The sequence below is a fragment of the Myodes glareolus genome, chromosome 13 (assembly GCF_982192425.1).
Source record: "Myodes glareolus chromosome 13, mMyoGla1.1, whole genome shotgun sequence".
NCBI classification, from domain to species: domain Eukaryota; kingdom Metazoa; phylum Chordata; class Mammalia; order Rodentia; family Cricetidae; genus Myodes; species Myodes glareolus.
Window position 1 is genome coordinate 869,597 of NC_142038.1, and position 26,962 is coordinate 896,558.

Genomic DNA, 26,962 nt, shown 5'->3' on the forward strand with positions numbered 1-26,962 from the left:
CAAAGTTTAATAAAAATCATTCAAAACTTAGTTTCTAAGAAAACAATTTAAAAATGCTTTTCTTACGATAAATTCTTAATGAACATTTACACTTTTGCAAGATGCAAGGAAAAAAAACCTAGCTGCTAAATGTACCTTCCGATATTACCAATGATTTTGACTTGCAGTACTTTCTGTAACTAATCCTAAGTTTAAATAATTCTTTATGACAAAATATATAGGAGGAACAATAAGAAAATATTTACAAGGCCACAAGAGCGGTCACACTACCTCTTGCCAGGTGTACTAGATCAAGGGACTCATCATCTTCATCACAGTTTGTGGCAGTGATGTTGTAACGCCTTCCCCATCTTCATGAACTCAGTGTCAGCACTAGTCAAGTAATAGCCACAAAAACCCAACATGAAAAATTACTAAATAAAAAGAATTTATGAGGTATAACTGGACTCTGCTAGACTACAGATAATTGCAATATTTACCTCACCTCTTCTCATAAGAATCAATTTCATTACTGTTGAGATTACAGTCTAACCTACTAAGCTTAATTAAATTATAGCTACCATTAAGAGAATTTCTAAGCATGAAATTATTGCAACTCAAACACAGAGGTAATTTTAACATGGATATAAGTGATGCTGAGAACTGGAATTGCTCAGGATCACGACATCTTTCACTTTCACATCTCAAAGGCAAAGCAAATTGTGTGACTTCAAAGAACTAAGTGAGAATGAACTGAAGTCAGGTTTGATGGTGTATGTCTCTAATTCCTGATTAATTGAGAGGTTGAAGCAAAATGATTTCAAGTTCAAGGGCAGCCCGTGCCACAGAGTTAAGTCAAGCCCAGAGTGAACAACTTACCAAGTCACTATCTCAAGATAAAAAAATTAAAAATCGGTTGGAGAGGTAACTGAGTGATAAATTGCTTGCCTAGTTTGTACTAGGCACTAACATTAAATCTATGGGTTATGGGGGGAAATGAGTGAATGAATGAGCAGAAAGGCAAGTAAAGTCATCAGTTACATTACTATAAATGATTTATATTTAAAAACCAAACATATTCATATATGATCTCATATACCTGATAACTATCACTGATAAATATAGACACATATCTGTCTATAAAATTCAGGGTTTGATACATACAATGACCATGCTATTCATTAAATCCTATACTTTATTTCAATTTTCCCTATTACTAAGCTTTATATTTAGCTTTCAACAAAATGTAGGTCTCAATATTTTAAGGTCTTAGAAAATGTTCATCGTATATGCTAAACTGACTTATACCTGTAACTATAATTTGGCCTTAGCCACAAATATAAAACTAGTACTCAAAGTTCACTGCCGACTGTAGCGTGTTTCAGCTAGCAGACAGAGGAGATTTTGGCCCATTGTTTAAGCTACTCATCTGCCCTAAGTTGTTTCTGGAGCTACTTCAGATTGTTCTAATTATAAAGTACACCTTCAAAACCTCCCAAAAAATCAGGGGGGTGGGGTGGGGAGATGGTTTCATCTGGAGAAAAATAAGATTTGCTCCCTCAATACTGTTCACGTCTCATCTTAACTGCAAAAATAAAACTTAGCTGAAGGTCCCATCCTAGCTTTCAAAGGAGGGAAACAACCAATCAACCTAACTAGCTAAGATGCTATGAACTACAACAATGACTAGCATGGCACAATAACCCTACGGGTGCAGTACTACCACCCATAATTTCCTCCACTATAACCGTAGCCAACTGTTCAAGGCTAGTGAAGTCATGGATCTTGTAGGAAAACCTGTAATTGCCAATTTACTAAAACAGCACAATCCCTAACTACATCCTAATATTTGGCCTTATACTCACAGATAAGTATAGGTGTTACCCCTCTGGGAGGGCGGGGAAGTCTCATTGCAACAGATAGAAATCATTACAGAAAACCACACTTGATCAAAATTCAGAGACTGTGTGGAGTCCAGTCCTAACTGATACATCTATCTACCACACAACACCTGCTTCTAAGGTTCCTGGATCACTGCAGAAGAACAAAGCAGAAAGACTGTAAAAGCCAGAGGAACAACAAGTTCACTGTAAGATTTTATCTCCTAGAAATGTCAGAGAAGCTACAGCTCTCATCATCTTGATGGAGTCTCATCAACATGACTGTCTAAACAAGACCTGAAGGATAACACCAACAGACAGGCCACAATGAAAAAGGAAAATCTCATGGGACCTCAACCCCAGACAAAGAACTAACATCAAGTAAGGAATACCAACAGTGGGAGAGTATTCCTCGGGAAGAACCTTCAAACTGGTTATCCAATACCAAGTGGTCTATCCTGAAATCATATACAGATAAGTCAGATCATATGAACTGAGCAGGTTGTGTGTGTTGGGGGAATGCAGGGTGGGGGTGTAACAACTGAAGAAACAGAGATCATGAATTTGAAAGATAGTAGAAGATAGAGACATGGGAAGGGCTGAAGGGAAGAAAAAAATGATGTGATTACATTTTCATTTTTAGAACATTAAAAAAGCTTACCTAATACATCGTTGGTACACACAATGAGAACTCGGATGACATTAGTGATAAGAGGTTTCAAGAGCTCATCCTGTGTCACAAGACTAGAATCTACCAACAGACAGGACTGCAAAAGCTGGGACAAAGAGGACAGGAATTCCAAGAGAAAGGAAGCCTATTTGCAAAAAGAAAAATATAATAAATAAGCAGATGTCATAAAAAGCCTATCTCAGTCACATCATGGTGTCTACGTTTCTATGTGTTCTAAGAAATCATTTCTTTATAAAATACACAATAAAGCACTAAAAAAAGCACTCGTCATAAATTATGTGCTATAAACTTAATGTGTAGCAGGCAAAGCATAGCTTCCAATATTAGAAGCATGGTCAGTAATGGTCACACTTTGACCATCAACCATACCACCAGTAAATAAAGCAATATTTTCAAAGCCGATTTCTGTATTCCATTTAAAGAAAGTCTTTATATTTTAAAAGTATGTAACTTGTAGAACCAATATCCTAGAAGAAGCATAGAGTATATTTAAAGTCAAAGTAAACTAGTTTGTAAAGAAAAATCTGATTACAAAAATATTACTCAAAGTGCAAAAGAATGGAAGAAAAAAACATCTATCCTATTAGCCCAGCTAATGTTATCAATAAAATTTATTTTTGCTTTTAGTTATATATAACTATAAATACATATAATATAAATATAAAAACAATATTCTCAAATGTGAGGAAAAAAATTAAATTTCCATGATAAACAATAAAACTATCTATAGATAGTTTTCTAAATTTTCCTAATGCTAATACTGTAAATAGTACCTGGTAAATCTCCTTTCAAAACTTCCCCTGGACAGACAGCAGTTAAAGAACAGCAGGTGTGTCATACGTATTCACTGTTCTTAAGTAGTACATCCTCAAAGGGGAATTTTATAGAGCTACCCAAGGTCAGTTTCTATGTACAAAAGCATAGTCGTTTCATTCATCTTAGTTTGATGCTGTGAGACTGTAATTAGGAGTTGGGCACTGGTCTCCATTTGTGGAGGAGTCCATGTCTCCACAGAATACAGTCTCAGACCACTTAAAAACAAGTTCTCTTACTTCCTCTATGAATATGAAATTCCTTTATAGAATATGCTAGCTTCTTTTGTATTATATAAAAGTACACGTTCCTTTATCCTTTAGGAATTCCTTCTACAGATTTTGAAATTTAATTTGCTTATTTCTGTAACACTTTTGTTGTTCTTTTATATTGTTGGAGACAGGGCCTAACATAGTCTGGGCTAGCCTAGCACTCACTATGTACTTGAGAGCTTGAACTTCTGATCCCCCTACCTCTATTTCCCAGAGGTAAATATTTGCCTGTTGGGATTACAGGCAAGTACCACAAGACTCTGCTCTGTGAAGTGTTTGTGATCTCTTCATCTTCTGCCCTATTAAGGTTAGAACAAGTCTAATCTCTAGGTACTGGAAATATTATTATAAATAAGCCAGTGAGAAACATGAGGAAAAACCAAACTATTTTATAAATCAATCATTTAAGATTAAATATTAATATAGCCAATATACTATCTTTTCCTATTTATAATATTTTTAGAAACAAACAATGCAACAAGAAAACCGACTAATCACACACTCCAACACTGTTACCTCACTATCAACTTTCTGTACCTGGCTCTGCCTCAGACGCCCATAGCTGTTTTCCTTTTAGCCCAGGTCTCTTGCTCTATTCTGACCTTTTATAGGCAATTTTTTTTTTTTTGGCCATTGTGTATCAACTACTCTTGTGTAGCACCCCTTTGTCCAATGAATGTCACTCTTTTTGTTCCCCATACCATTTGTTACTATCTAGTCCCAAACTTCACATTTTCTATGTGCTCCTATCTGACTCTTGCACCTAGATTCCTTATGGGCACAGATGTTTGCTTTGTATCAACAGCAGCAACTAGAATAGAATCTGGTAAATGTTAGAGAATTTTCTGGATTCCTGTTCAAACAACAATGTACAGACATTAATCCATACAAGGCAGGCAGCACAGCGAATCAGAGTGTCCTCTGGAACCAACCTGCATGGCCAACTCTCCTTGCTCTGCTTGGTATTATGGGAGATCCCTCAACTTCTACCATTTCCTTTGTAACATTACGGCACTGACGATTGCTCCTGTGATTTCTTGTGCATGTATTTACTCAAAAGGACCCATAAGTGTTTGTCACTGCTATCACAGTACTAAACTGTACGTTCACGACACAACTACAGGCCAGGTCCTGCCCTCATTGCTGTCTGTACTTTCTAGTCTCATTTTCCCCTCACAGATCCAGCTCCATCAACTCTGGATTCTTCGCTGTTTCTTGGACAGACCAGCCAGACTCTGATGTCAGAGGCCTTGTTCTGTCTATAGAACCATCTTTATCAGGTCACGCGTATGATTGAAAAGGTGTTCCCTGGACACTAAGTACAGGCCTTTGCATCAATATCTGGTGCAGTCCCCCTTGCTTTATCTTTTCTTCTGAATGCTTGTCATCCTTAAATATACATGGGTTTGTTATCTATTTTCCCAATATAAAGAGAAAATTTTTTAATGACTTAAGAGAAATTTTAAGCCAGAGAAGCCATTCAGTTAAGACTTTTCAACTGTACCAAGAAAAGAGTAAAGAGAACATGTATCTTATGAATAAGCTAATTCAGTATAAATACTATATTTAAAAAACTATGTGCCTCAAAAATGGCATGCAAAATATTTCCTAGACACTCTAGAGGCTTTCTATGTTCAAAGAGTGCAACACAAAAGATACTTCAGTTTCCACTTTTCACCCCTCACCCACACAAAACAAATGGCATGTTAAATTTTGGTCTTTAATTAAAATTTCTAGCAGTAGCAACTATATTGGAAATTGCTAAACATATTTTACATACAGAACCTAAGCAAGAACCCAAAATTTAGCTGTGAAGAAAAAAAATTAAAATTTATTTTTGTCATCTTGAGAAAATATGCTTTTAGTTTTTTGTTTGTTTGTTGAGAACAAGGTCTTGCTACATAGTCCTGGCTATCCTTGAAGTCACAGTAGATCATGCTGATCTCCAACTCACAGAGATCCACCTACCTCTGCCTCCCATGTGCTGGGAAGTTTATCTGGACTGTAGTGATGCACACCTTTAATCCCAGCACTTGAAAGGCAGAGGTAGGAAGATCTATGTGTGTTCAAGGCCAGCGTGGTCTATAGAGTGAGTCCAAGACAGCCAGGACTACACAGTAAAACCATGTCTTGTGGGGTGGTGGTAGGGGGCATGTTAGTCTAACAACTTCAACCTAGGTGAAAACAACAGATACCAGAGAGAGCCTAAAGTAACAGGAGTAAGTGGTCTATACCAGTGCCCTTACAGTAGTGCTCCAAGAAACTTTGCTAAACATTTATAATTCATTATATGATGGAGTTAGCAAAAGTGCCCACTGTTCTTTTCTCCCCCAGTTTCTCTATTAAAGTCAAATTTTAAGTAACCTTATTCAAAAAGCATCTAGTATCACGCATATACTGAGAGATTCCCATCCTTTTCTTAAGTCTGGATCTACTTAAAATTTGCTGTTTGGCCCACAAGGCAAAGAAATCCATGCTACAGAAGAGAGGTTGATCCCAGGTACTTGCCTGAGCTTGAGTATGTTCAACAGCAGATGATAAAGCCAGCGGGGTCCTGAGTTCCTGGACACACATCTCTATGACAGAGGCATCCACAGTACTGTGAAGAATAAGGAATACCCCATTGATAGATAATTACTATGCTTCTTACTAAAGACAAAACATGACTATTTGAAGCTTCAATATAAACCTGAATATAAATAAAAAGAAAGGACATTTACAAGTAAACAAAATATTTAAGGTTTCCCAAAGTCAGAAAACAGGAAAATATTGTGCTAAGTAAGTGCGAAAAACAGAGAACTCTACAAAGTGACACAGTCTTAGTCAATAGGAAACCACACTAGAGGGACTGCATCCATCATGCTGTGCTGGAAGCAGTGTGCAGAGGGCGAGCTCCGCTGCTAATTGACCTGAGTGGGCCTAGCCCACTGGGGGAGGCGCTACCCCTGGGCAGGTGGACCTGAGGGTGTGAGGCAGCTGGACAAGCAAGAGCAGGCAAGCCAGTAGGAAGAACTCCTCCATGGTCTGAGTCAGTTTCTGCTACCAGGTGCCTGCTCAGCTTAGAGTTAATAATGACGACCTGTAACTTCTAAACCCTATAATAAGCCCTTGTCTCCTCTGAGTTGCTTTTGATCAATGTTTCATCATAGCAACAGAAAACCTAGGACAGACTCAAGGAATTTTTTTTTCAGTTCTTCACATCCCAGAAAAAGAGAAGGTAGCATGATTTAACAAAAAGAAGACAGACATTTCTAACAGCACTGCTCTAAAGTAAAAGGAGAGAACTGAAGAGAAATGGACATACACACGTGAATAAAAGAAGGTGGACATGCTGGGCTAGAGTAGCCGGATGTTAGGAGGAGAGAAGTCACACTCACTAAAGCAAGTATCTAGATACTGACTTTTCTCACACTCATCCCTTTCAGTTGAGGCCAGCTACAACCCTCTGAGGATAAACCATGTTCAATACTACAACACAGTGTAAGGAATGAACTAAAAACTTAGATAGGTCTGAATATAATAGCTAAGGCTATGTCACTATAATAAAAACATTATTAGATACTGATGGAGGACGGTTATCTGTCTATTGTGTTATTTTCATTGGTCAATAAAGAGACTGCCTTGGCCCTTTGATAGGACAGAAAATTAGGTAGGTGGAGTAAACAGAACAGAACGCTGGGAAGAGGGCAATGGGGCAGACGCCATGGAGCCAGCCACCAGGTCAGACATGCTGAATATTTCCCGGTAAGCCACACCTCGTGGTGCTATACAGATTATTAGAAATGGGTTAATCAAGATGTGAGAGTTAGCCAGTAACTAACTCTCTAGAGATAATGGGCCAGGCAGTATTTAAATGAATACAACTTATGTGTTATTATTTCTGGGGCTAAGCTAGCCATGCGGGAGCTGGGCAGGATGAAAAGCAGGCCTGCCCGCAACTCCACACTACAAGATACTCATTAGGAAAATAAAAAATTCAAAGAATCAAGTTACCATTTCCTTAAGTTACACCAGAATGCTTCTGATTAGTTTACTTTCCCATAACAAAATACAATCAAATGAAATTCAGCAATATTTTCAACCTGGGAACATAATTCTGATATGAGTGCTAGAGATAGGAATCTTCAAACTCCTTCACATCCAATGAAAAATAGCCAAGGGCATTATACTACATCCCTTGTCTGTGCTAGAAGGCACATAAGATTTAGAACCACTTCAATTTTTTTTAATTAAAGAAAAAAATCTTTTTGATCTAAGTAATCAAGTTAAGAAGCCAATACAAGTTGATTAATAAAACAGAGGGAGGAAATAACAACAGCACCTGTGAAGACAACTGTAGCAAAACAAAAGCCTGGAACTTACTTGGTATAAGAACAAATGAGAATATACTGCCAGGCACATACGGTCCTGTGTTTATTCATCTCTACTCCCATTTATCTCTTACCTACAAAGAAACTCTATGAGATGGGATTGCTGAAAGGCATTTGCAGCATCCCTTGAAGTAACTGCCAAGAGGTTGTCTAGAAGGCTGCAGATTGCTGACAGAAGAGATGGAGTAACAAACGTATACTGCTTGTGCAGGGGAGCAGAGAGCGAGGAGTCACAAGGTCGCACTGGTCTGGTTTCACACTGACCTGTTATTTAAAAAAAAAGCATAAAAATTATTCAGTTTACCTGGTGGTTATTAATAAAATTTAACTCCTCATAACACAGGAAAGTTTGTAAAGATATAGAGGTGGATGACTGGTTAATTCTCATAACTGCAAGGTAAAGTTTACCTTGAGGCTAGGGAGATTGCTTCTATTCCCAACCCCCAACCCCAGAGTGTACATGTGCACACACAGAAACACCCAACATGCAAGAGCCAAGGTTAGAATACAATCATTTTTCACCTCTGAAATTCTAGGTACCAGAATGTTCCCAACTTTCAAATACTTTACAGGGTCCATTTAACACCTTTAGTCATTTAATATTTCATTTACATAAACCCACAAAAACCTCTTTCGTTGTCCACTGTCTATCTGCTCATTTGCCCAGTCTTAAGTATATCTGAGGAAGTTTAAGAAAGCTAATTGCAGAAGGTAATCTAGCATCATGACTTGAACAGTAGCCACAATTTTCTTTGCCATTAAGTCTGAGGGTGAAAGTCTATGAAATGCAAGAACAACATGTGTGTATTCCACATTAGTTTCATGTTTTGTCAGTTTGTTTCCTTTTCTTTCTCTTTGTAGCACACAAAACATAAAATACGGTTATTAAAGACTAACTAAGCTAAGAAGTATATGCAAGAGAGTGACTATGTCTACTGTAGAGTCCCTTTTACCTTGTTCTTACCCTCATGTATTTCCTCCCTAACAAACCACTCACTCTGATAATTAAATTTCCTGTCTAATTTTATTACAAATAAAGAGATACATGTATTTTTTAATTCCCCTTATATTTTATTGCTTGCAGATATATGTTTGTTTCCTCTACGTCTATACTTGTGCACAGTATGAATGCCTGGTGTCTGCAGATGCCAGAGAGGGGCGCCAGAACCCATGGAACTAGAGTTTCAGATAAGAGTGAGCTGCTACTTGGGTGCTGGAAATCAAATCCAGTCCTCTGGAAGAGCAACAAGAACTCTTAAACACTGAGCTCACTGTTAAAAAAGTAGAACTCTATAAATACTATATACTCTAAGTATATATTTTTAGTGTTTTCTGTGTGATGCATGTGTGGGTATGCCCAAGTATACACATGTAGAGGTCAAAAACAAAATTGGGTGTTCTGCTTTATTCTCTCTCTCTGTCTCTCTCTCTCTCTCTGTCTCTCTCTCTCTCTTTCTCTCCCTCCCCCCCCTCCCTCCTTCCCCTTCTCCCCCCCCCCGAACCTGAACTTCAACAATGCAACCAGAATGGCTGCTCCCTGAACCCCAGTTTACCTGCCTGTTTCTGTCACCTGCATTGGCATGAAAAGCATGTGTCACCACAGCCAACATTCGCAGGGGTGCTAGAGGACCGCACAGCGAGCACTTTGCCCACTGAACCATCTCCCTAACCCAGTGCATGCTTTTGTTACTTATCAATATTTAGGGAGGGAAGGACAACAATTTACTGTATACCAATTTTAAGATACCCTCATTTTTAAAAAGCAGAATAGTTCATTACATGGATATTAATCTGAAACAAGCCCCTGCTTTTGGGAATCCAGGTATTTGATATATTTTCTAATTGCAGATAATATTTCATTAAATAATCATGTGCATGCGTATTTTCATACTTTTAGAAATTCCTATCTGTAAGACAAATAAATTTATAGATTCATGAGATATTGCCAAGTTCCCTTCCAAAAATGTTATACTAATTGCATTCCCTCTTAAAATTTATAGAAGTGTTGTTTTCTATAGCCTGGCCAAGAGGATGCACTGCCAATGCATTTTAATAGTTGGCATTTAATTTAACAGCTAAGAAAGAGCTAGCTTTCTTAGGTCACAGTGTAGCATTAATTTGTACTTATTCAGTAATATGGATTCCTCATCTTTTGTATGTGTCTGCCTCATGCTTCTGTTCATTTTTATATAGTGTTAGTTCTCCTCCTTCTGAAAAACTGAGAATATTTTACATGCTTACAACACAGCCATGAATGTTGGTTTTTCAGGAAATCTCTTCACTTTATGACAATTTCTGTCATAGAAGTTATCTTTTTAACTATTATTATTAAATGTAAAATGTGTCAATTTTTTACTGATGTTTGAAGCATAATTTGAAAACTTTCTATATACTTTTATAGGCAGTATATAGGAGTACATATAAGAGTTTGCAGAAACTCACTTTTCACTTTGAAACCCAGATAACTGTATATAAGAATGCTCTTGTGTCAAATGGCTAGCCAGTTTTCACCACTATTGATCAAAAGATCCATGGCTCATCCAAAGATCTGACTCATCACTTTAATCATTATGGATACATTTTCAGTTCTATTTGTTTTTCCAGTGCTGGTGATAAAAACAAATTCAATTACAGTTCTCCATATGTGATAAAATCTATGTAGCCTTTTCACCTTTTAGACCATTTTCCTGGCAACTTTTGTACACTCAGTTTTGTTTTGTTTTAATTGTTAATAGAATCTTATTTACCACAAAGAAATGTGTTATATTTTGACTGGACAATAATATATAGATTATCTTATAAAGAATTGACACTTGATAACTTTTTGACGACAAGTTATCCTATCTAAATATAATAGATGTTTTATATATTTGTTCACATCTATTTTCATACGTTTGGAAAATATTTTAAAGTTTTTCTTCTATAAATGATGTAGCGGCCAGTGAGATGGTTCAGCAGGTATAGGCAGCTGCTGCCAAGCCTAAGAACCTAAATTCAATCCCTCAAATTCACAAGGTGGAGGGAGACCCTACTCCTGCCAGCAGTCCTCTGACTTCCCCACACACAAACATACACACACACATACACACAATCAATAATTAAGATACATAAAAATCTGAATATATTTTGTAATTTTTTCATTGTCTGTTCCTGCATCTTTACCCCTTGTTGCACTACAGATGGCCTTGTCTACACTGTACTCATTGTTCAAAGGCATATATAAAGTCTATTAATTTCTGTGCATTTCTGTTATTTTAGTGAATTTTTTGTATTTATCATTAACTGCTTAAATATTTTTAAGCATACAAGATAGACAGATGTTCAATTAAGTATTTTCTATTATCAAGCCCTTTTATTTACTAACATAAATTACTAGAAACCAAGGTGGAACCCTGTTCATGAAATTATTGGAACAAATATGGTAATACAAATTCAATGAAGCAAACATTTTTTCTAAGAATATTTTTGATGTGGAATTCCCCTGTGTATGCTGTGAATATCATTGGTTAATAAAGGAACTGCTTTGGGCCTATAACAGAGCTATAGGGGGACAGAGCTAGGTGGAGAAAACTAAACTGAATGCTGAGAGAAAGGAGGTGGAATCAGAGAGAAGCCATGGAGTCTCTGCCAGAGACAGACAAGCTGAAACTTTGCTGGTAGGCCAAAACCTCGTGGTTATGCACAGATTAATGAAGATAGGTTAAATTAAGATGCAAGAGTTAGCCAGAAATATGGTTAAGCTATTGACCAAACAGTATTGCAAATATTATAGTTTCTGTGTGATTATTTTGGGGCTGAGCAGCCCAGGAACCAACAAGAGGTCTGCTGCAACATATTTTATATATATCAGTATTCACATTTAATTCCTTTTCAGAAAAGTATTATTTCATTCAGGTCAGAAATGTAATGCTAACAAATCAGGTTAACACATTCTCTAGAATTAAAAGATGAGTTGCAAACTTCAATGTAAATACAACATAAAGCAGAGATTGTTGTGACCCAAGTACAAAAAATAAAGCACACTGGCATTTGTAAAAATAACATTGCAGGGGATTGAGGATTTAGTTTGTGCCTAGCATAAAAATGGTCCTGGGTTTCACATTCAGCTTCAAGTAAAGTAAAAATATACTATAGGTTGCTTATGCAAATTTCTAGAACATAAAGACCCATAGATCTGTTTCAAGTGACAGTCTTACAGAATGTATCTCAACTACAGTCACTTCGCTCTTGTCAACCATCATTAATCTTTTCCAAAAAGAGGGTTAAAAAATGGAATGAATATTCAGTACTTATTGACTCAAGTACTAAACACTGCTCAACTGGTAAGGAGCCATATGGCGATCAGAAGTTATTCTAAACATGTCCCTAAACAATGAGCTGTTTCTTTAAATGATATATTTTTTTCAAGTATGTAAATGTGGGGCTCACCTGAGTGCAGGTGCCCTATGGGAGCTGGAATTGCAGGTAGCAGTAAGCAGCTCCACATAGGAGTTGGGAACCTGACTTGGTCCCTCTGCAGACACTCCTGTCTGCTGAGCCACAGCTCTAGCGGCTCAGACTTTTCCACAGCCAACTTTTCCTTTGCTACTTCACCACTTTTGTTTTGTTAGCTTCTCTTTTGTTTTTCGGATTTTCGAGACAGGGTTTCTCTGTAGCTTTGGGAGCCTGTCCTGGAACTCAATCTGTAGACCAGGGTGGCTACAAACTCAGAGATTCACCTCTCTCTGCCTCCGGAGTGCTGTGATTAACCTCCCACCTTACTTTTGATTATTTATTCTAAATTATCTTAAACTGTCTGTAATTTGTTTAATTAGTAATTTGTTCTCCAGATATTTAGTTTAAAAATTGTCTGGACTTTTTCCTCTTTTCCTTTCTCCCTTCTCTATCCACCTCTCTTTCTATCTTCTATTAAAGTAGAATATCTTCCTAAAACAAAAGGATACCTTGAGTGGGCACAGGCAATAAATCAATAGGTAAAGTGCTTGCTAAGAGCCATGGGACCTTGAGTTCAGATGCTCGTGGTCCCTGAAAATGCAGGATATGGCAGGAAACACCCTTATTCCCAGTGATGAGCAGATCACAGGCCATCTAGTGAGCTTCCAATTAAGGAAGAAACTGGGTATCAAAACACAGGAGAGAAGACTCGGGCACACAATCACACCCCCAGCCTGAGAGCAAAGAGCAATTGCTAGCTGCTGATAGAGAGATAGTTTTCTCTAACAATGTAGCCACCGTTAAATTGATCATGCTCTAGTGGAAGGAAAAAAATCCAAAAATATTTGAAAAGCACATTTTGTCTTGAAAAGTTTCATGACACTGGGGAAGCAGAGGTGGACAGATAGATCTCTGAGTTCAAGACCAGACTGGTCTATAAAGGAAGTTTAAGATAGTCTGGCTATACAATCAGATTTTGTCTCAAAAATAAGGATAGAGAAGAGGAGGTAGGTCTGGGAAGAGTTGAGAGAATGGGAGTGGAATGCTCAGGACATACAAAACTCAAAATTCTCCAGGAACCAATACAGAAAATATAAGCAAAGGCCTCCTGGCCCATGTGGGGCATCCAGAGAACACTCTGCGTGGATGATTCTCGGATGATAGAAAGAACTGTTTGGCTATCTCCAAAGAAAGAGAGGAAATTCTGCTCAATGTTCTTCACAGGGAAAAATAAAAGATGCTCAAAAAACTTAACCCATGGAGCTCAAGTGGACATGGTAAAAGGAAATGCACAGCAAGTATAGGACACCCAGGAGAACAACACCTGTCCAGGTTAAGGGAGCTTACAGGTTTCGCATGAAAAATTCATGAGGAAGTAAATGTAGGTCACACCGCTCACAGTTTCACCCTCAAGTAATGATGCACTACAAGTTCCAAGTTCACATATATTAAATTTTCTGTGCTATTAAGGGTGATTGAGAAAGATTCCTAATGTTAACCTCTGACCTACACACACACACACACACACACACACACACACACACATAATACCTGGAGTCACAAACTGGTCAAGTGCAGTCTCAGACGGAAGCGTTGACGGCAGCAGTGGCTGGGTCTCAGCACTGCCCACTGAGGCCGCCACCTGTGAAGCAGACAGGGTACTTTACTCATTAATACTGAAGCATGGAAAATAAAACAAATAGTAGATATGAAAAATATCCTTAAGGAAGCAAGTTTGCAATGAATTTTACCAGTTACCATAACTACAAAACACTTTGAATCCTGAGTTATGGCTAGTTTTCTGATAATGGCATTTCCTATGACACCCTGTAGCATCTGTTACAATGTCCATAAATCAGTAAAGAACCAAGTTTGATTTGAAGCCCAATTAAAATTTTAAGTTTCTGATATAAATAATTTATGGCTCTCCCTTGCCTAAATGTTACTTATTTACACTTCTTTACCTCAAATTTACTGTTTTTGAGATTCTTAATTCTTTGCTTTAGATTTGTTATGTAAATCAGTGTTTGCCTCCATATATGTATGTTTATCATTTATGTGCCTGGTGAGCACAGAGAACAGAAGAGGGCATTGGATCCCTCGAAAATGGAGTAAACTTAACTAGAATCCTCTGTAAGAACAAGAGCTTTTAACTGTTGAGCCATTTCTCTAGCCGTATTTTCTTCTATTAATAATACAATGGTTTGCTTTTGATGTTTCAAATTGTACACTTAAGTTTTAATAACACCTATAAAAATCAGTGTAAATGCTGAAGAGACAGATGACTCAGAATCTAACAGCACTTGCTGTTCTTCCAGGGAACCTACGGCTATCCCCAGTAACCACATGGTGGCTCACAACCATATAGAACTCCATTCCCAGGAGACTGAATATCCTAATATAGCCTCTGCAGATACCAGGTACTTGTGGTAAACAGAAATACAAACAAATAAATAAACAAACACACCATACACATAAAATAAAGTTTGGGAAAACCTTGAAGATCTAGAATTAAAAAAAAAAAAACACAGCGAAGTATTAAAAAATTTTTCTCTATCTTGCCTCACATCAGAAAAGAACTTAAAGAAAAAAAAAAGCTTGGCAAAATGCTGACACTGAGTTTCAGAAAACAACATATTTATAACATTAAGATTAATAGAAATGCTGTAGAAAGCAAACACAAATTCGCCTACAGGTCTACAGATGAGGCTGCGGCCGTCTAAAATTGAATGCACTCAGCCTACTGTGTTTGGCACTTCTTAGGTGAAAAATACCTCTCTTGGGAGGGAAGATACCTCTTTTTCTTCCCCCTTTTTTTTTTTCCTCTGTGAAAAGGCACAAAGGGTGTATACCTGGGGAGCCCCCATGTTAGTGTACATGTATGACATGGGGCATCCACAGAAGTGATAAAGAAGCATTACTGACGACGTAGAGACCACTAGGTCACATCTATATGATCCCTGTGTTTACTCCTAAGCATACTGCACCTCTGATTTACATGATAACACGAGAGCAAATACGAAGATCACTTTCATCTGTAGTTTCTGGTAGGATCTCAGTTGAGAGTTGACAGTATAAACACTTTCCAATAGGCGAAAACCCTCACACACATCTCTAGAGGGAGGAAACTAGCTGCCTGTGTTTGAGAGAGTATGCTTCCTTTTCCAGACTTTTCCTGAACACAAGTGAACCTCCTCAGCTAGACTGAGACTTCTGTCCACGCCCATGTGGAGGTGGTGGAAGAAGGCTTACTGAGAGTACACAGCATACTTAGTCATTCTTCCTTCTTCCTAGGAAAATCCTCATTCTCACATCTTCCCACTCTAAGTAGGAAACTTAGGTGGGAGGCATAGGCCTATCCTCTTCCAACACTAATCAGACTAATTTCATCCATAATTTCCTTGGTTCATTAAAATGGCCCCAATGCAAAACTACAAAGCATTTCTAGTCAATGGACTGCATGCATTCCAGAATAGTTATGAATATAGGACAATACAAAACTGCCAATTTTCTTAAAATATTATTAGATTTTAAAAAAAGAAAGAAAATGTTCCTGTAACTTGATTATACAGCTCTTAGGCATGAATTCCATAGATGACATCATAGCACAATGTCAAAAGTCTGGATGCACCTAGTAGGCTTTTCTTGGACTTTCTCATTTTTGTAATATACCATGAGATCTTCAATTGATGAATTGGTGTTCCTAATAAGACAAGCTGAGTCTTCTTTGAGTTGATGGAATATATAGTTATCACCTTATCATCTGGTTGAAGTTACAGAAGCCAATAAAAGATACAGAAAACAGACATATTATATTATTGTGGCCTATGTTAACAATGCTTACAAAATACACCCCACTTCCCCATTTGTATTTTCCTTCTAACTGAAAAACACTTAGTTCTTGCATAACCTGTAAATACTTGAGATTTATTGAAAACAAGGATATTATTTGTTTTATCCCTTTTTACTGAAGTCATGCCACTGAAGTCATATAAATGCCAACAGAGATACTTAGAAATATTTCTTCTAAGAAGCCACTTGATTTATCTCTACATATACTACTCTGTGTATAGAGCAAATCTTAATTCTCAGACAAGGGTCAGTGATATTTTCCTGGTATCAGTTGTAACATTACAAGCCATTTCACTATGCTGAATAAAATGTCTTTACATCTTTATCTTTGTAAAGGCATATCTTAGTACTTTAACACCCAAAAGCTGACTCAGCTTGATTAAACTGTTTTTGGTAATGAAACTTCAGCCTTTAACATCACGTTCTGAATGTTTTAGTATATTACAATAGTCATTTTCCAAACTGAGCTTTATGGTCTTAGCCAATTTTAACTCTTTTGAGCACTGAACATAAAACATCTCGGTTTTTCAGCCACTTACATATGTGTACAGAAGTGTTGGAAGGAAGGAAAACAGTCCTGCAAATGGATATTTCATATACAAAATAATCACTGAATCATTCTTACAGTGTAATCTCACTGCATGTTGACTACATAACACAGCAGAGACATTTGGCTTCGAAGCAGAGTATAACATTGTGGACAACAACAGAGCTGGTGCATCTGTATCTAAATGGCTTCTATTGGTTTGGGTACCAGGGTCTCACTCTATCTCTCATTTCTTCTTTTGTAACAAAATGCCAAGAAAATTGTTCAGTATTTTTCTCTCTTCAAAGACAATTATTATTTATAAATTAAACTTTCCAAATACTTAAACTAAAAATCAATCTTATTTAAATTTGTGTTCCACATAAGAAAAAAAATCTAAAGAAAAAGAATCGCATTTTCTGTGTCATTTACTCTGAGAAAAGATAAAACAAATTTAAAGCAATAGCAAAACAAATCACAGTCATAAAGTTATGATGTATTTGGGGTTTACTGTGTATGAATGTCTCATTTCTTAACTTTTTGAGGGAAAAGGGATGGTTCTGGGAGGAAAGGTATGCTGCGTACACGACCCAGCTGGATGGAGACCACAATTGGGAGCTATTTAGTAGAGCAGGGCCTCAATGAACCCACGGCACTGCCTAGCTACATGCACAGTAGGCAATATACAGGCCCCACCCTTACAAACCTTACAAAAAGACTGAACTACTGCTGATTAGATATCATCGCTAGGTCCCTAACGTGGCCCTGACAGCATAGAGTGGACAAGCCCAGTACTCAGGATCCAAATCAAAGAGGAGTCTCTGCTTGGAAAAGATAAAATGGAAAAGCCAACCAACAAACAGATCTTAACTTTTCTCAATTCTGGGAGATGAACAAATGATACAAACAGCCAAATAAGCTCAGTAAGATACATATTATCTCTCCTTGTTTCCTCAATTCATAATTTCTACATTCTAGAAAAATGCTAGCCAATTAGATATAAGAGAAAGCATCAGGTGATCTAAGTGCAATTGCTGTTGCACACAATAGTAATGACCAGAAAATAAATTCTTCAGATTTGTCTCTCTGGGACAAAGATACACATCACATTAGCATGGTAAGAAAAACAATTAGTACATTTCTGGAAGTTAGAATGAATTTAAAATAATAATAATTCCAATATGTCAGTTTGTAATCTACTATCTACAAAAATGAAAAATGAAATAATAACAATAAAGTAAAACTGGCTCTGTAAAAGCCAAAATGAAAATACTAATCTTTTGAAAAAAGATGAATGATTTACATAGAACTATATATTTAAAATAATTGTAGAGATGGTATAAATATGTCTTAGTAGATAAAATGTAAGAGTTGGAAGATAGGCTGCAAAATGATAACATCTAGGAAAGGCACAGTTATTGTAATCAGCAACTAACAGCAGCTACAGATGCTTGCGTGGCATCAGCATGACAGTGGGACCACCAACAGTCAGGATGGAAGAAGGAAGCACTTGGGGAGCCCCAACCTTTGCTACTCAACCAAATGTAACTGATAGATGAAGGAAGATGGGAGCCAGTGCCTACTTATATGCCCACTGGTGATCCCGTAAACTTTAATGGATAGTTCTTTAACTTGTAATAATGTTGATATAAACCAAAAAATATAAACATGGTTTTTCTTTCTGTATCAAGGTCTTTTTACATATGACAAATATAGTAAGTTGAATAAAACAAAGTAGTTAACACAGGAAATTTATTATTTATTGATTAGCACTAATAAACAATGAAGGAAAGGGCTTAAGGTAGATCTTATGGGTTGGCTGTCTAATTTCTTCTAATGCAATCTAGTGCACCCCAATCATTCTCTGTAACTATCTTTTATCAAGGTATCTGGATATCATGAGGTAAAAATCTCCGCTCCCAAATATGTTTCCCTTCATGACCTTCTGTCCACTAAGGACAGACCTGGGATTAACAAAGCCATGTAACCATGTGCCTGAATCCCTGAGATAACTTCTATATAGCTTTCATACCTGAGATAGATTTTTCTTAAGCATCTAGTCATGGTCTTATAAAAACTGGATCACTTGAGAAAACTTACTTTTAAGCAAGTATTGATGGTGTTCTGTGATTTTTCTGTGAACTAAAGATACATACTATCTTTACATATAAGCATGGAAAGTATGACATCTAGTGGGAACAGGGTAATTATGCTACATTTCCACATAAAAGTCTAGTTTAGCACTAAATACAAGCTCTCTCTTTTGAATCTAATAAAAACAGGGGAAAAGGAAAGGGGACAATATAGGAGGTAAGTTTTATCAATGTCTATCACGACATTGTTTATCAATATTATCACGAATGCATATTATTTATTTAAACTTCTAAAATCAAAGATACCAAATCTTTGCTTCTCTAATAGATTCTACAACACAGTTATTATCAACAAATACTTGAAAAATTGATGTTTTCTAACTAAGAAGAAATGCTTTTTGTATGCTTGGATTAAACTGAAGACCAGCATATACTATGAGAAAGAAAGCCATATATGCAAAAATGAAGATATCCAAGAACACACAAATTTTACATATTTTAGATATTGAAGAAAAGTTTCTGATTCAAGTATTTAGAGATGTGTTTGAATTATTATTACTACACTAAAATCCTCTTAACAGGTTAGCTTTCTCATTCTGCCTTGCCCTTAATTAAAAACCCAGGATAACTAATGAATTTTTAATTATATAGAATATGTTTCATCTATTATTAATGAAAACATTTTGGACACCATTCTCTCTTAATTCTTCAAAAAAGGTAGGAAAGGGGAGTTGATGACTCTTAACTGAAAGAAGCTAGGTGATCCCTAGTTGAAATTCCAACCCTGTCTCTTACAGCACAATTCATCACAGTTACTTAACTTCACAATAATACACTTAGGTGGGCAAGCACAAGGGTGTCTACCACACATGCCTACTTGAACACATAACAAACTATGTTAAGTAAATGCAGAGCAGCAATCTTCTCAGAATACAAGTTTTAAGAACCACAGTGATTATAATCATAATCTTATGCTTATATATAATATTTTATCAAAATTCAAACTTATTCAGAGACTCAAAATGAAACATTTCTGTGTCCTCTCAATTACCATTGTTTCTGAGGTGGAAAGAGAGCTTGGCTCATGATCCTGAATGGACGTCCCTGAGGGAGCCCTCCAAAACTTGAATGAGTCATCTAAACCTGTAATGACAGAGACAAATAACATGACATTTCCCAGGTTCGTCAACAACTAACAGAATACATACATCTTAAGGAAACTAAGAAAACTAAAGAATGATGATTTTAACTGTGCTCATTGAAAAGTTCTTGTTTCAATTCTTCCACAGAGCCTGTCCTTGGAATTCTAATACCCCACAGCAGAGTAAAACCATGAATGTACATTTCTAACAAACACCTAAAATAAATCAATACAGATTAGCTCAAAAGCCATGTTAGGAGTAATGGTGATTCATAAAATCAAAACAACTGAGTAAGTTACTTTTCTTTCTTTTTTTTATAAATTATTTTAAAGATTTATTTATTTACTATATACAATATTCTGCCTGAATGTATCCCTGTGGGCCAGAAGGGGGTTCAAGATCTCATTACAGATGGTTATGAGCCACCATATAGTTGCTGGGAATTGAACTCAGGACCTCTGGAAGAGCAGCCAGTGCTCTTATCCTCTGAGCCATCTCACTAGCCCCATAAGTTGCTTTTCTAATAGTGATAGCCATTTATAAAGTTCAAGTGCTTCATTAAATGATACTTTCACTTCCTCTAAGAAGGGAATAGAAATATAAATTTATAATTTAAGTAATAAAATATTAATCATAAAGCAATGAAATTTTATTATTTCAGTTAACTCTATAGATAACATAAATACATTTGAATATATACATATAAACAAATTTTATGTCTAAGTACATCACATATACACTCAAATAAATTCATATATTTGAGGGCTTTTGTATTTTTATTGAAAAGTATAAAAGGAGACTGTAATTTCATTCCCAGGCTGCCCAGACCGAAATAATCACACAGAAGCTATATTAATTATAACACTGTTTGGCCAATAGCTTAGGTTTCTTATTAAGTAACTCTTACATCTTAAATATCCATTTCTATTAATCTATCTATAGCCACAAGACTGTGGACTATCAGTAAGGTTCTGGCGTGTCCTTCTCCTTCAGCAGCTACACAGCATCTCCCTGACTCTGCCTACTCTCTCTCTCTCTATCCCTTTCAGTCTGGCTCTATTCTGCCCCGCCATAGGTCAATGCAGCTTTATTCATTAACCAATAAAAGCAACACATATACAAAAGAACATCCCACATAAGAAACTTTTCTGTGTTAAGATTCTAAAACATTAATTTCAAAATAAAAGCAACTTATGTTAAAAGAATATTCATTTTTATGAGATCTAATTAGTATTTATGTGTATTATATAATACTTGGAAAACCCAAAAACATCTACCAAGAGAAGTAAAAATGCTTTAGCAAAAATCCTGATAAATTCATGATATACCAAAAATAGATTTTTTTAAGACCTTTACCAAACCAGTTAGAAGATTTAGTTAGAAAAGATCTTATTCATAAGAAAGATTGGGGGGGGGGGGAACCTGTAGAGTTCCAAGAAATAAATGTTTCAATACGTTAGAGATTTTACTAGAGAAAAAAAGCTATAAAAGTTTAATGACAGGCAGAAAATAACTTAAAATACATGAATAAGAAGTCAAACATGGCTGCCATGAAGAATTTATAAAACAGAATAATGTTTGGGCAATGTTTAGAGAAACAGAGACTAAAACTGCACATAAAACACATAAAATAAACATCACATAGTAGAAAATGGTAAGAGATAAAACATATTAAGAATATTCTCTGGATTGCAGGACTGGAGAAAATTTTTCCTGTGCACTTTTTATTATTTTCCAAATGTTCTTTAATAAACACGTGTTTTAATGTCACTTTTTGCATGTGTAAGAGGTGTGTATGTGTGTGTGTGTGTGTGTGTGTGTGTGTGTGTGTGTGTATAAAATCGCATGTATATACTTGAGTGAGGAGGTCAGAGGTTGATGCCACAAGTCTTCTACAATGGCTTTCAGACTTTACATACTGAGGTAAGTCTCTCACATGAACACAGAGTTTGTCAGTCTGACCGGTCTAGCTAGTCAGCTTGCTCAAGGGATTCCAGACCACTGTGCATACCTTGCATGTCTTTCGGTGTTGAGGATCCAAACCCCAGTCCTCTCACCTGCGTTTTTTTAAACACTTAATCATCTACCTGGCCCCTCAACCTCATTTAAAAGAAGTTACACTTTGTAAGAATGAATAATAATAATAAAGGATTTATACTTACCATTTAAATCACTACATTCCGAAGTTTCAGTAAAAGCAGGAAAACTTAAATCAAACGTATATCTTCCTACATAAAAATGTTTCACCATCTGAGTCAAATGTTCATAGAAATGACAATGATATAACAGGGCCTGAAGGGCAGGTTTTCCTACGAGTGACAGGCCAGAATCCTCATCATGGACACAGGGGCCCTGAGGGGAAGATAGAGAAAAGGCACTGATTTAAGAAACCATTTCTTCAAAAAGATCTACTGCATCTCACTAAGGCAATGGTGTCCCAGACCTTACCAAAGTACTTCTAATTGTGGTTGCTTAGACTAGAATGGAAAGTATTTCACTTTACTGGCCCCTGGCAGAAGGTTGATCAACTCTATCTCCTATAGGCTCAATTCATTAAAATGCTGATAATTCTCAACTAAGCAATCACACACTTGAGCACAAACACAATAGTATCTTTAAACCTACACACAATAGTAAAACAATTATTATAAATACCTGAAATAATGTGGTATAGGTAATGGTTTTTAAAATGTTTCTACATAAAGAATCAGCAAAAGTAAGCAACATAAATATTGACATCTACAAGAAACAGGTAAAACAGAGTAAGAGAATAGCCATGCTTACGTATCAAGGTCAGTGACAAGCAATGTGGTTCCTCGTTTATTATAAATTATTCTGTCAATGAAATCAACGGCCTATCCATGCTAGGCGAGTAACTACCACTATTATCCCTATGTGGTCCTTTAAGGCACGACTTTACTAAACTACCCTTGGTGAGATATTTGTCAAAAATATTGAATCTTAAATGTCATCACTACAAGGAGTTATAGTATGTTTAAGCAAGTTATAGTATGTTTAAATGTACACAACATAATAAATACAAGAGACATGTAACAATTACAACAAAAGTCAATTCCTTTGTCACTCAGAGCAAAAATTATCAACCTAAGTGAAAACTATGGTTTTGTTAAGGCAGGCTAATGAGTGTGGCTCAGCAATAAAACACGTACCTGCCATACAGGAAGTCCTGCATTTGGTTCCTAGTACTAAAAGCAAACGAACACAAACCAAACAGCTCTCAAAGGTTAACACTAACTTCACTCTGGCTACTTAACAAAACATAGTCAACAAAACAAAAACCCTAAAATAACATAAAACTATTGTTCTGTATTTCCTAGTGATGATTAATTTTACTTTGTAATATACTAATCATGTAAAATTATTTAATTCATTTTATGAATTAGGTCTATTTAATTGCCTCCTCTATCAGAGTCCTAAATTCATAAATATTTACTGAGAACAGATAAACATAAATTGTAATGAAAACAACTATTCAGAGCTCTTCACAATTACATCTGCTGAGTCTTTACCCCATCAAAGGCGTTTTGGACGGACAATGGTAACAACCATTAGAAATGGGATGCTACGAACCCTCCATCTTTTAAGGTCCCACTTTTCTATCTTTAAAAGTGGTGGTAAAGTGAGAAGTAATAAGTACTCACTACAACAAATCTAGCAATTAGTCTCTGAATTATAAAATTATGAAGATAATCTAACCCAATTATACTTTTATTTAACAATTTTTAAAAACTTGTTCTTTTGGGGGCAGTTTCAAAACAGGGTTTCGCTGTAGCTTTCGTTCTTTTTCTAATCTTTCTAGGAAGATAAACTAGAGTTAAAAAGCACCGATAGATAACAAAAGATATCATAGTAAAGGCATAAAAATCCAAACTAGTTTATTCACAAAAAATTAATATCTCAGAAAGCAGTATAAATCTAGTTATGACACAGAGGTCAGGGAAGATCAACCCAAGAGGCTCACTATGGGGATCATTTCTGGAAACACACAACATAACAGTGCCAATCATTTTTCAACACTGACTTTACATAAGTCAAGTTCAAAGAAGAAAAAGTATATGTTGGTTCATGGTTTCAAAGGCCTCATCTTTAGGTGGTTAGCTCAATGAGTTTAGGTCTGTGGCTAAGCAGAAACATTATAAAAGGGCATGGTACCATGACTACCAGATGAGCGCTGACCATCTCCTAGTAGCCAGGAATCAGAAGAACAAAAAAGGCATGCATACCATGGACAAAAAGGACTCCTCAAAGGCACAAACCTCAGAGATTTCCTTCAGTGAAGCCTTGGTTCTCAAGGACTACCAGTGTTCCATAGTGCACCCTCTTGGTATACAGCCCTTGGGGACACTCAAGTACTACCAGTGTTCCATAGTGCACCCTGTTAGTGTACAGCCCTTGGGGACATTCAAGTTAAAAACACACACACACACACACACACACACACACACACACACACACACACACACACACAAAAAGGGAAAGTCATTTTGAAAAATAAATACAAAATATGAAGAAATTGTACAGAAGAGGCAATCCTTCCAATCCTCCAAGTAAAGAGCTTAATGAGTATTCAGTGAAAAAATTAAGATAAAATTCTAGAAAACCATGAATAAAAACATGAACAGTAAAAGGTCGGAGATAAAGAAGAAAAGAAAGCCTCAATAGTCCTGGGTGCTAGAAGACTATACGGTAAAGTTCTTGGGAAGAATGGTTTTTCAACTCAGTACAGAGTAAACTGCCAAACTAACAACCCAGAAAATAGTTGAAGACAGTTTTAAATACGTTAGAATTCACAGGGTAGATAAGAATACAAAAATTTAGGGATGGTTCCAAGAAAATGTGGTCCTAATGAAAGAGGAAAGAAGATTAAGAGTAGAAAAATTTGAGTTGTGATATAGACTTATGATGCAGGAAAAACAAACAGTATTTCCAAAGAGAAAAGATATGTCACATAAATCCATTTTTTAAAATTATGTGCATACTTATACACATAAATAAGCAACTGAGAACTAGATGAGTCAGCCATAGAAGGGTGGATAAGGAATTTTAACCATAAATCACTCAGTGTGAATTATGTAATTTCCATTGTTCAGAATCAATCTGTGGACAAAGTCAGGTATGAATATAAATATCATCAAACCTCACAAAGCAAAGATTTAAATAAAAACTGACAAAGGTTAGCCTCAGAAGTAAGGGAGAGGAGAAAGGACACTAATGTAACACCTAAGACATAGTTTGTCTGTCTTCTAAATGGGGCCCTGCAGGGTAAAAGGCAAAAACGTCAACAAGAGCAAGGGTGGCCACATACAAGAAGAGTTAACAGTGTCTACAGGGAGTCAGTCACACAGGAACTAAAAACACATGCAGGTGTCAGAATAATAAACACAACACTGGAAATATATCATTTGGAAATATATGGTAGGCTCCTGAAGAATTAAATTCCAAGATAGACATCTCTGTGAATGGAAACAGGTAGTGAATATCATTAATACTCTATTGCTTTCTATTACTATGGATATTTGTTACTTGATACAACAATCACTTCTAAAAACGTAAAAAATTACTGTATTAAAAAATTTTAAAGGATGCATTTTTATTTATGTGTCTCTATGTGTGCTTCTGTACACACTTATGTATGTATGGGTACCCACGGAGGCCAGAAGGGAGTATATTGGATCCCCTGGAACAAGAGATCTAGGCAGTTGTGAGCTACCTGATGCTGGTGCTGGGAATCGAACTCAGGTCCTCTGAAAGAGCAATGTGCTTTAAACTGCTGAGCCACCTCTCTAGTCCCTCAAAACCACTTTTAAGTTTTCAAATGAATGTCAAAATAATGGAAATTCATATGTATTAGACACCATTATTTATTTTCAGTTGACTGAGTTTAACTAAGCAATTAGGTGACTCCCTATTCTCCAATAGCAAAGCTTCTTAGTGGTGAGTGTGCCATGCCCAGCATATACACAAAAGAAAGCTTGACTTAGGCTTTCCATTGAAGATAAATGGTCCAAGGGCCATGATACAGGAGATTTTTACTGATTTCGCCCCACAGATTCAAATGTCATCAATGTCTTTTGGCACTATGAGGAAATTCACATGGTCTAACGGTTCTATCTCAAGATGTCTGTGTCTTTATCACCCTTGTCCCCAGAAGGTGAGCTGAACATTGGACCTCACAGATCACCTGCTTAATTTATGAGAGACCTCAGAATGGCAGTGCATGAAAAAAAAAATCAACTCTTAAGTTATCAAGTGCCAATTATAAACATAATTGCAAAGAAAAGTGCAGATTAATTTTCTTAGAACTATCCAATTAACTTGCAAACAGGGTTCTGAAGGAAATATACTACAATATCAACTGTAAAACACATATTTTACTCATATAGTCACAATGTAAACAGACTTCTTACATATCATAGAAATAAAACTATGCAAAAAAATACATGTAAGAAGAACTTTAAAATGAAATTACTTTGGCAACACATAAAAAGTACTATATGGTACTATATGTATAAAATATTATACATATATATGTATATATAATATGTATATTAATTACAGCAAATATGAAACATTTCTATATGAATGATTTATAATTAATAGGGAACAGGAATGAGTGCTTCTGTTTATCAAAAACACATACACAAATAGTATATGAGACACTTGTCTTGAGCTGCCCTCTTTACAACTCTGAAACCTGGACAATGAAACGCTCCTCAGGACAGCGGCTGAATGTGTCTGAGACAGCGTGTCTCAGGAGGATCCTAGGAATCACATGAAGAGATAGACTGTGCAATGATGACATTAGAAAACATCTCCACCTACAGAAAGAGGTAAATTACAGGATACAGCAACAGCACTTGAGATACTTAGGCCATGTTATGAGAAAGAA

At 36.3% G+C, this 26,962-nt stretch overlaps 1 protein-coding gene across 2 annotated transcripts in view; it reads right to left on the bottom strand.

The window, feature by feature from the left end:
* Positions 1-26,962, bottom strand: part of Rttn (rotatin) — a 158,416-nt gene that overhangs the window by 26,898 nt on the left and 104,556 nt on the right. For both annotated transcript variants that reach the window (XR_014996872.2, XM_048419139.3), the window contains exons 33-38: positions 22,215-22,404; positions 19,962-20,053; positions 13,991-14,081; positions 8,080-8,269; positions 6,144-6,234; positions 2,521-2,674 (exon numbers count right to left, since the gene is read on the bottom strand). Coding sequence is in view for 1 of the 2 variants with exons in the window: in XM_048419139.3 (XP_048275096.3) it covers positions 2,521-2,674; positions 6,144-6,234; positions 8,080-8,269; positions 13,991-14,081; positions 19,962-20,053; positions 22,215-22,404 (808 nt within the window). In the remaining variant the exon portion in view is untranslated. The remainder of the gene's footprint in view (positions 1-2,520; positions 2,675-6,143; positions 6,235-8,079; positions 8,270-13,990; positions 14,082-19,961; positions 20,054-22,214; positions 22,405-26,962) is intronic.